Here is an 11,808-nt window from a genome sequence, read left to right on the forward strand (position 1 = left end):
TAAAGATAAATTTGACTTAAGATGAATTTCATGGAAAACCTCAGATTTCTTTGATCCAGAAGTAACACTATTAGGAGTCACACTCCCCCTTTCACAGGCCCCAGAGATAACAGTGCAACTGCTGATAAGACTAAATTGTAGGTGGAAAGAAGTGTCTTAAACCAGAAGAGGTGTGGCAAGAGTCATGTGTATTCCTCTTCTAGTTCCAAAGTCTTTATGTATTTTATATTTATTGATGTCTAGCAATTTCTCAGTTTTATGTTAAATGAGGAAGGATAAAAGAAGTTAAAATTTAATTTTTTGGCAGTAATGACTTTGAAGAGTTAGCATTATAGTTTGCTCTTAATAAATTACAGTTTACAGGCAAGTATATCAATTGAGAGAGTAACATGATTGAGGTACAGAAAAATCTTGTATCAAGTTTTATTTAAGCCTTTGCTTCTTGACTCCCACCAAAAAAAAATCACTTGTTATAGTGAGATTGGTGCATGCATGCTGAGTCACTTCAGTCCTGCCAACTCTACAACCCTATGGACTGTAGCTCACCAGGGTCCTCTGTCCATGGGATCCTCCAGGCAAGAATACTGAAGTGGGTTGCCATGCCCTCCTCCAGGGGATCTTCCTGACCCAGGGATCAAATCCACATCTCATTGGCAGGCAGGTTCTTTACCTCTAGCACCACCTGGGAAGCCCAGTGAGATCAGTAAAGTATATTAATTGTCAAGCTTTTTACCTACATCCAGTAATGCAGAGATTTTGTAACTTTATATCATTTTGTGTTTCCTATTTAGCACAAACACTGAGAATTATAAAACCATAGAAACTAGTTGGGGTAATATCACTTCTTAATTTTGTAGTAAACATTAATGTTGCAGCAAAACTGATAGCTATGTGTCTGTCAATTTGATAGAATGCCTTTATTTTCATTATATCCATCTATCTAAATTTATTGCATTTCACTTGATAGATATTTATATGAGCGAATTGATGGAAGAGTCAGAGGGAATCTTCGACAAGCTGCTATAGATCGATTTAGTAAACCTGATTCGGATCGATTTGTCTTTCTTCTGTGTACCCGAGCTGGTGGGTTGGGCATCAACTTAACTGCAGCTGATACATGTATAATTTTTGATTCTGATTGGAATCCTCAAAATGACCTTCAGGTAAACAAATTCCCTGGCTAAGAGAATTTTTTAAAATTTCCATAGTTATTTTTGATAACCTGTTTTATTTTTATTTGGACAATTAACATGTATGTTTCCCTAAGAAATATCAGTGCCAAATAAAATAGATGAAATTATTTTATTTTAATTTAATGACAGTAAAATATAATAAAATATACTTATTTAGATTACATAGCTTCTAAAAATGGCTTACCTACTTGAGTATAATTTAAATTGTTTAAAGTATATCATATATATTTGTGAAATGCTTAGAATAAGTTTAAGAATAGCTTATTTTACTTCTTTAAAAATAAGTGCTTACTTCTGATTTCATCTTTTTAATCATTACATAATATAGTATGCATAGAATTGAGACATAATTGAATTTGCTTTTTATGAAATACTAGAGAAAATTAATGTATACATTTAAATTAAGACTACTTGAACTTCATAGAAGCATGGGAATATTAATTAGTAGTTACAATGAGTCAGAGTTTACAGAATATGTGTTTCTAGGAAGGATACTAGACGAGAACAAAGTATTGGAGAAATTCTTCTTTTATTGTTCATAGTAGTCTCAGTAGTACTGTAATTGATATTATTCTTGAGAATATACCTGACTTAATAAGCAATAATGTTTTAACCTTTCATTTGTATAATCTAGTTCAAAATTTATCAGACAGACTTTAAGTTCAGTAGGAATTTGAGATAATATATGAAACTCTTATGTAATCTCTGCTGTCTTTACTTTCAAAATGTCTACATATTAGATAATTTGTTCTTTGCATGTTTAAGTAAAATTTAGGCCTCCAAAGTTATTCGCCTTAAGGTTTTAGCCCTCTCAGAATTACCCAGCTTAACTAAAATATATCGAAAGGATTGTTGATAATGTAGCAGAGAGAAAAAAAAACTAGAAATTTAGAGTTAAAGTTTATGTTTAAAGCCAGCGGCTAAAAAAATTTGTTCATAAAATTTATGTTCCTGTCTAGAATTATATTGATGACATGCTCTTTAAGAAATAGTATTACTTCATGGATTTATGTTCTCCAGCATAGTTTAAATTTTAGTTTAACTAAAATTTAACTCATTGCTGATTGTGATATTTATTCATGGATTCATATTCTCTGAAATATACATTTAAATTTTAATTTATTGCTGATTTTGGAATCATTTCTCATTTTAGTAAGCTTTGGCTTCATTTCCAGAGAAAGGTTATATGCAGTTCAGTAGCAGGAGTGTCTAAAATATTCTTATACATATTTTTATATTCCTTCAAGATAGCTTAATGTGTAATGCCTTTTATGCTATTTTATAAAATAAATTGAATCTATAACATTTCATTTTTTACAGGCCCAAGCTCGTTGCCATAGAATTGGTCAGAATAAAGCAGTTAAAGTCTACCGACTGGTGACTCGTAACTCATATGAAAGAGAGATGTTTGACCGAGCCAGTCTGAAACTGGGTCTAGATAAGGCTGTGTTACAGAGCATGAGTGGAAGAGAAAGTAATGTTGGTGGTGTATGTATATTTTCTTCTTTACTTGGAGTTTTCCTGTTTTGTTTACATTTAATTTAAACCCCAGATAGCATATTAGTTAATTTTGATCCATATTGAACACTAAGTAGATATTTTTATGTAAGGAGGAATTTCAGAATAGAGTTGTATTTATTAGTTAACACTTTTGGAACCTGTTCTGTCCTTATAGCTCCAATACTTGTGAATCCTAAGAGTAGGATTCACTACTCTGAAAAGAAGAAATTCTTCCTTTTTCAAGATGTTTGTATTATGACACGCCAAAATAGAATTTCTTGTTTTTCCACATTTTTTCTATAAAAAAGTTTTCAAATTGGTCTCTTTCGGGCTAAACTACTACCATTGGCTTTGTCTTGTTATAAATGATGTTTTCGGCATTTTTCCCCTCAAAATCTTTTTTGTACCTTGTGATTATAACAACTACTGGATTCTAGTACTAAAAAGAACCTTGAAAGATTACCTGCCCCAGAGGCTTTGTTTTAACTGAAGTTATCATGGGCAAATGGCAGATCTTAGTTTAAAAATAGTAGAGTCAACAACTTCAATGTGTTCTTCAGAGAATTCTCTTGGTACTCCCCAAGCCCAAAATGCAATTTAAACATGACTTCTGTGGTTTTTAATGTTCTTTAGAGATACTTTCTCATTTTATGAACTTTACAGAATTATTACCAAAATGTTTACTCTTTAGATTCAACAGCTTTCCAAAAAGGAAATAGAAGATCTGCTTCGAAGAGGTGCGTATGGTGCCATTATGGAAGAAGAAGATGAAGGCTCTAAATTCTGTGAAGAAGATATTGATCAGATTTTACTACGTCGTACAAAAACCATTACAATTGAATCAGAAGGACGTGGGTCAACATTTGCCAAGGTAACAGTGAGTGATATTTTATAACTATACTTGTAGTGTTCTCTCCTTAAAAAAAATTTAATGGTCTTTTACTTTACTATCATTTGAGGAGCACCTACTTAATATTTAAATAATCAGAATTACTCAAAAGAAGTAGGTAATATATTCTTTTCCTTCATTTTTATCTGCTCTCTCATATCAAATTTCACATGTATTCTTATGCTAGTGAAATGGATGGAATAGGGGTTCATAACTAGAAATGGTTCTAAGTATCAATTAGAGTAGAACATTGGAAGTTAAATTAAGAAATGAAAGAACATACATGTGAAAGTTAGAGAAAAATATAAGTAACATAGTGTAGGAGGTTAAATCATTTTACATTAACTTATAATAATTTAGAGTACTTAAAGGAGAGAAAGGATTTCTAATTTCATTTTAAGTGTTTAAATGAAGTTTAGGGAGAATAAGATGAAGTTTGTGTATTGAAAAGAAATGTTATTTTAACATTCCTATTTGGGGAAAACATTTTTAAAATGTACTAGCCACCTTTACGCCCACCCTCTTCCCTTCTTCCCTCCCCCACCTCCCTGCTGGTAAACGTATATCTTGTGTTCTTCTAAAGAGTTTTTTATTGCAGTATTCTGTCCCACCTATAGTGATTCATACAGATTTCTCCTTCACACTTTATTTCCTTTCTGCGTTTTCTTCCTTTGTCCCCTCTCCACTTCCAACCCAGAAGTCTTTGTACATGTTTATGGAGATCAGTGTAGTATGGCAGGTAGTCCAGGTGCTACATCAAAAATAATGATATCAGTCTTCATATGAAAATTTTCCTCTTGCATTCAGTAAGCAAACTAATGTAATCGTGTTGTCAGGTACTTTACTAAGTGGTGGGGATACTAAAATGAAAGGATTCTAGTCACTGAAAAAGAGTAAAAGAGAAAGTATTAATTCTGCATAAAAAGGGAGAACAACAAATCAAGAAAATCTTTGCAGAGGAAATACATTTAAGCTGACTCTGGAAGGAAATTTAAATTTAGTTGTGTTACAAAAAGAGAAAGCCACACAAATGAACTATATGTTGCTAAACTACAAGGAAGATTTCAAGAACTGTGGTGCAGGTGTGTATGGATGTGCAGAGTAAATTAAAATGGAAATGAAATGAAGGTTAGGGAGATTGGACCTAAATTGTGAAAAGCTCAAAAAAATTCCATTTTGAGGAATTTGAACTTGATCGTGAGGCAGTTGAAAAGCTTTTAAATCCCTTCAAGCAGAAAATGGACATAATGGTGTCTGGTTTAGAAATTTAACTCTAGCAGCAGTGTAGAGAATGAGATTGAATTGTGAAAGACTGAAAGTATAGAGACCAGATAAGAGACTTCTGTAAGCTGTGTTGATGGGCTGACCAGAGCAGTGGAGACCCATTTGAATCAACGGGAATTGATGAGCAGTTAGAAATTTGTGGAAGGAGGTGTCAAAAATAACTTTAATGTAAATTTCTAGCCCTATTTCTGGTGTCATTAAAGTAAAATAGAGAATGCAGAAGAGGAAGTTCATATGGAGAAGATAAAATATTGGAGCTGCTATATTTTGACATTTATAGGGCATCCAAGAGGAGATATCCAGGAGAGTTGCCTAAGTTACAGATACAGATTTGGGAGTCAATAGAGAACAAAGCAGAAGAAAGTAGTACTGTGGAATCAAGAAACACTGTAGAAGTATAAGGTTAAGAACTAAAACTAGTCATGATTGGTTAGATATACCCTGGGTCTAGCTTCTTTCCTGGGAATCTTATTTCCTTTGGATTCCTTACTCAAGTTGTCAACGTACTATGTACACACTATGTATTTTCCCCCTCTTGCCTGAAATTATCTGAAGTTTAGTTAATTTAACCAAAAGTTATTAGTCATAGAAATCACCTTTGTTAGTTAAACTAAGCATAGGGATATTCTCCTTAATTATTTTTTAATTAATGAAGGCATATCTTCATTTAGAGTGTTAATTCTAATAATCATGAAAAGTCAGAACAGCAGAGACTTGAATTCTGGCTCATAAGCTTAGTGACCCTGGACAGTTAACATGGATGAGTTTTTCTTGTCCTGAAAGGAGAACATAATAATCATGCTTGACCTTTTCCTTCTTTACTATAAAGTGCTCTGTGAGTTTTATTTTCCTCAGGTGTCTAATCATAACCAGCTGTACTCTAAGAATGTTAAATACTTAAGCACTTAAGTATCTATTTTAAACCTTCAGACCAGATAGTAATTGTTGCATTTGAAAAAAGAGTTTACTGAAGAGGTAACACACTACAGTAGCTGAAGAGGTACCTCATATGCCTGTACTTATAATTTTTTCATTTCTGTAATTGTGTGGAAATGCCACTGTATGATGGGCATTTGGCATAGTAGAATATGGCACTACTATGTAGTGGCACCAAAGGAATTAAGTTGGTACTATTTTTGGCTTTTCCCTAGAACTTCCAGAACTTCAGTTCCTCAGTTGTTTTCAGTGGTTTTGGTAACTAATTCCAGTACATGTTTCTTTGCATTACCAAATAGTTTTTGATAAGAAGCTCCATATATGGAGCAGGTTTCCTTGGTGGCTCAGACAGTAAAGAATCTGCTTGCAATGCAGGAGACGTGGGTTCGATCCCTGGTTTGGGAAGATCCCCTGGAGAAGGGAATGGCTACCCACTCTAGTATTCTTGCCTGGAGAATCCCATGAAGAGAGGAGACTGGGGGTCTACAGTCCATGGTGTCACAAAGAGTTGGACACAACTGAGCAACTGACACTTTGATTTTCTTCACTACATATATGGAGCAGGGTGCATAATAAGACTAACTAGACTTAGTTAAATATAGTAAACACTTTGGGGGGATGTGGGGGGCTGGGATCTTAGTTCCTTAACCAGGGATTGAACCCACATCTTCAGCAATGAAAGTGCAGTGTCCTGACCAGAGGACTGCCTGGGAATTTCCAACACTAATTCCTTGATACCATCCATCAGTTTTTCAGTGTTAAAACTTTTAGTTATCTATTACCTATGTGTAATTTTCTGCATTTTAAAGTTCCATTGAAATGCAAATGAAGATTTTTATCATTTGATTATACCTCAGATAATTAGCCATTATCCTACAGTCATTCACTAATTATATTCTCCTTTGAAAATCATTTTATGTGACTATATTCCATTTATTTTCATAGAAGTTTTGTTGTTCAGTTGCTGAGTTATGTCCCATTCTTTGCAACTCCATGGACTGCAGGCTGCCAGGATTTCCTGTCCTTTACTATCTCCCCGAGTTTGCTCAAACTCAAGTGCGTTGATTTTGTGATGCGTCCAAACATCTCATTCTCTGATGCCGCCCCTTTCTCCTCTTGCACTCAGTCTTTCCCAGCATCAGGGTCTTTTCCAATGAGTCAGCTCTTTGCTTCATGTGGCCAAAGTATTGGAGCTTCATCTTCAGCATCAGTCCTTCCAAGTGAATATTCAGGGTTGATTTCTTTTAAGATTAACTGGTTTGCTCTCCTTGCTTTCCAAGGGATTCTCAAGAATCTTCTCCAGCACCACAGTTCAAAAGCATCAGTTGTTCGGTGTTCATCCTTCTTTATGATCCAACTCTCAGATCTGTACATGACTACTGGAAAAACCGTAGCTTTGACTATATAGACCTTTTTCGGCAAAATGATGTCTCTGCTTTTTAATACACTGTCTAGGTTTGTCATAGCTTTTCTTTCAAGGAGCAGGTGTCTTTTAATTTTGCGGCCACAGTCATCATCCACAGTGATTTTGGAGGATGAAAATAAAATCTGCCACTGTTTAGGCTCTTTTTTTAAAGTATTATATATCTTAACCACATATTTCATTTTTATAAAGCACTGTGAGGACTTTTCTCTGAAGCAGCATATCTATTTTTAGGAACTTAAGTTGCAGATAATCACAGTTCATGAATCACAGTGTTAAACTATAATGTCTAAAGTTTGATTTATTTAAAAGATTTTATATAATTTCTATAATATTTAAGAAAATAAATCATTTTTATTTTCTTTTATTCCTCTGTAGTTTCTTAATTTTTGCAGTGCTTATGCAGTATTTTTGTTGTTAGGAAAGGAGTTTTTAAAATAAAAACAGGCAATGACTCATTTTTCTTTATTTCTCATCTTCTGTATTGCATTTTTAAGGAGACATATCTACTTAAAAATGGGATGGAAATAAAGGGGGAGAAATACCAGAAAATTAACTGTATAGGGCAAATACGTTTAAAATTCTTGTAACCTAATTTCTTTATATTCATGTATTTTTAAAAATCAATTCTGTATCTTGTGGTTTTTTTGACCAAAAAGATTTGATACCAGCTTACCCAAAGTTAAATAATTCTTTTGACTTTGCTCATAAAACTCCAGCCTCTGTTGGTATTAAGCTTTTTGCCATAAGCAGATGCTGTGCTGTGTTTCAGATCATTGCAGTTTGGAGCATCCTTTGAGTGTACATGTTATGTATATGCTGAATTCAAATTCTGTCCACAGTAAATATGAGGAGATAAGATTTTAGATATACTTTAATAGATTTTTCCTCTAAGCTTCAAAAGATTCTGAAAAATTACCATTATGTATTTCAGGCAAGTTTTGTGGCATCTGGAAACCGAACAGATATTTCATTAGATGATCCCAACTTCTGGCAAAAATGGGCGAAAAAGGCAGAAATAGATATAGATGCCATCAGTGGTAGAGTAAGTATTTCCGTCCCTTAAAAAATAAGTTACCTTTTGGAATACTTTATTATTATAATATTTTAAGGTGTTCAACTATGTACTTACTGAAATTTATCTGCATAAATAAATTGATACAAGGCAGTTAAATGATAACATATTTTACCAGGCACTGCTTCAATTTAATTCTTCAGATACCTGACATGTTAGGTTGTAATACAGGGAGACTTACATTTTGGAGGTCATTTATGTCTTAAAATTATAATGCGTTTTTAAATTTTCTAATTGTCTGCAAATAATGGATTACTTTTATTTCACTCTTTAGCCTTCATTTTGCTTTTTTGGTGTTAGATCTCATTAATCATGATCTAGTCAACTATAAAAGGAGAAAAAAGAAATCAAGAAAGTGGCATTTTCAAATTCTGACAACTAAAAAAATTTAAAATCCAGTTCTGCTTATGTACACGAATCTATTATGCTTAATAAGTCTTATGAAATTTAAAGAAAAAAGAAAGTGGCTTTTTAAACTTAAAACCCTTTGGAGTTAAGAAAGGGCCAAAAGCTAACACAGAATTCATGGAACTGATAATATAACTTTACTTCGAAAGACACCTGTCTAATAATTTATAGGAATCAATGTTTGTAAGTCTTACCTACTGTCAAAATAACTGCTAAATGGTTTAAAGAAATTTATATTAAGCATTGATGCATGGGATCCATTTTAATAGATAGCCTTTTAAAATGTAAAACTTTATGATGAAGAATAATGCGACTGCCAAATAATCATTACTGTTTATATGTTTTGGAAATACATATAATTATGTGTGAAACATTATAAATAAGTAAATTAGAAAAGAGATGTTTATTAAAATATTACTGTTTGCATATTGGCATGTTTATATGCCTAAAAAGTCAATGGCATCTGTAAACCACTATAAAATTAATGAATTAGTGAATTAACAGGATAGAGGATAAATATGACATTTAGCCTTCTTAAATATCAGTACTACCAGAAGTAGAAAAATTATGGAAGAGGAAATCTACTTCATAGTAGAAAAACTATTTAGAACACTTAGGGGTATACCTACTGGTCATGTATGATTTTAATAAAGTGAATTACCAAACTTAATTGCAAGATTTGTCAATTAGAAAACCTGTACATTTTAAACTTGAGTTTAAACATAGAAATGCAATCCCAATCAAAAATGTTAACAATTTGTTCATATAACCAAACAAAATTAAAAATTCCTCTGAAATAATAAATATTCAAGAATATTAAATCAGCTCTTAGGAATCTGACTCAGCAATAATCACATGTTTAATGATAATGTGGTACAGTGATGTACATCACTGCATTGTTCATTTTAGAAAAAAATTAGAAACTAATCAGTACCTTTATATTATCTAATGCAGTAAGTAAAAATCATCATGTAAATCCCTAAATACTCACTTAGAGCTCTGAAACAGGATGTGTTAGTCACTAAGTCATGTCCAACTCTTTCCACCAGGCCCCTCTGTCCATGGGATTTCCCCGGCAAGAATACTGGAGTGGGTGGCCATTTCAGCCTCCATGGGATCTTCCCCACCCAGGGATCAGGCCCACATCTCCTGCATTGCAGGTGGATTCTTTACCACTGAGCCACCTGGGAAGCCCCCTAAAATAAGATAATTAATTTCAAAGAGTCAGAGAGAGAGACCAATACTTACAGTGTGATCTTGGTTTATAATTTTTCAAAAGTATATAACGGTAATACACAGACACTTGTGTATTTGGGCTGGCTCCAGCTAGAGCACACTGTGAAGTAGGTACCATTCTTGTGCTGTGACTGAAATGAATGAGACAGATGAACCGCTGCTTTAATAGGGCTTATAAATTCCGGTGGGTATGTAAACAAATATATAAGATAATTTCTGAGACAAAAGAAAATAAAATCGTAAGATGGTAGAGAATACCTGAAGGAATGGAGATAGCATTAGGTAAAGTGGTCAAGGGAGATCACTCTGAGAGGACATCAGTCCTGAGACTTGAATGATGAGAACAAGGCAGCAATGTAAAGACATGAGAAATAAAATTGCAAGGTAGAGGGAATAGTAGTGAGCCACTGGTTGAAATAAGCTTAGTGTGTTCCAGAAATAGAAATGGCTTTGTGTCAGAACATAGGGAGTTGTTGAGAGTGGTGACAGCTTAGGTCAGAGATGATAGATATCGCTCAAATCAATAGTACCTTATAGATAATCTTATAGAGTAAGGATTTTATAAATAAATGTATATAAGCATATAGATGGCTCCATAGTAAAGAACTTGCCCTCCAGTGCAGGAGACACAGATCAATCCATAGGTTGGAAAGATCCTCTGGAGAAGGAAATGGCAATCCACTCCAGTACTCTTGCCTGGGAAATCCCATGGACTGAGGAGTCTGGTGGGCTACAGTTCACAGGGTTGCAAAGAGTTGGACATGACTTAGCGACTAAACAACAACATAGTCATTTAACACTTGGGCAGTTATGTTTTCTGATTTATACATTGTTTAAAATTTTTTATATTTTCCAGCAAGGAGTAATCATGAAGACAGATGGGTATATATGTTTAAAATGTAAAAGTATATTAACATATAATAAAGGAATTAAGATATTGAAAGAAATATATAGAGAGCAAAGAATAGAATAAGAACAGGAGAAAATCAATTTATAGGATGTAAATAAGTAGCATTAGAGGAAAAGGAATTATGTAATAATCATGATTAGAATATTCAGTTAGCATTGGTGAAGCATTTTAATAATATGCTCTATACCAAGTAAACTCCAATTTGTGGTAAATGTATTTTTGAAACAAAACATGAAAAATAGGAAATTGGATTTCTATTTTATCAAATATTTGATGGGAAAACATTCTGAATTAGAAATCACAAAGGAAATAATTGGCATATTCAAATATATGACAAAAAATTATGTAATGGCAAAAGGTGCTGATTGGTGACTATTTGTAACAGAAGTATATATGAAAGTATTTTTATTATATAAAAGCTGATGTATTATAGCTGATTCATGTTATACAGCAGATACTAACACAACATTGTAAAACAGTTTTTTAAAAAAGCGCTAATGTAAATTGATCACAGGTAGAAATAAATCAAAATCTTTACAGATTATGGGCCAAAAAAACTTGAAAATTTACTTGAGAAAATCAAACTAAGGGTTTTTTTGGGGGGGGGGACAGGGGAAGGAACAACTCTTTGTTTTGTTTTTAATTAATTTTTATTGAAGTATAGTTGATTTACAGTGTTGTTTTAGTTTCACATGCACAACAAGGTGTTTCCATTATAAATACATTTTTTTTTTTCAGGTTCTTTTCCCTTACAAGTTATTACAAAATATTGAGTATAATTCTCTGTGTTATACACTAGGTCCTTATCAGCTTTTTCTTACATAGAAAATGCCAGTTAATAAATGTAGAAGGAATAAGAGAGATGAAAAATCTCAGTTAATCCACCCTATTGATGAATTCTAAAATTAGTTTAAAATATAAGGAGAAGCTAAACTTCTATATATCTTTCAAAAT

General features: G+C 33.0%; 1 protein-coding gene across 13 annotated transcripts in view; it reads left to right on the forward strand.

Annotated features, from left to right (window-relative positions):
- The window catches only part of CHD9 (chromodomain helicase DNA binding protein 9), a 229,178-nt gene that overhangs the window by 173,236 nt on the left and 44,134 nt on the right, over nt 1-11,808 (forward strand). For all 13 annotated transcript variants that reach the window (XM_055552539.1, XM_055552537.1, XM_055552544.1 and 10 more), the window contains 4 exons: nt 968-1,163; nt 2,514-2,681; nt 3,385-3,564; nt 8,160-8,270. In XM_055552539.1, coding sequence (XP_055408514.1) covers nt 968-1,163; nt 2,514-2,681; nt 3,385-3,564; nt 8,160-8,270 — 655 coding nt within the window. The remainder of the gene's footprint in view (nt 1-967; nt 1,164-2,513; nt 2,682-3,384; nt 3,565-8,159; nt 8,271-11,808) is intronic.

Source organism: Bubalus kerabau, chromosome 17 (assembly GCF_029407905.1).
Source record: "Bubalus kerabau isolate K-KA32 ecotype Philippines breed swamp buffalo chromosome 17, PCC_UOA_SB_1v2, whole genome shotgun sequence".
NCBI lineage: Eukaryota > Metazoa > Chordata > Mammalia > Artiodactyla > Bovidae > Bubalus > Bubalus kerabau.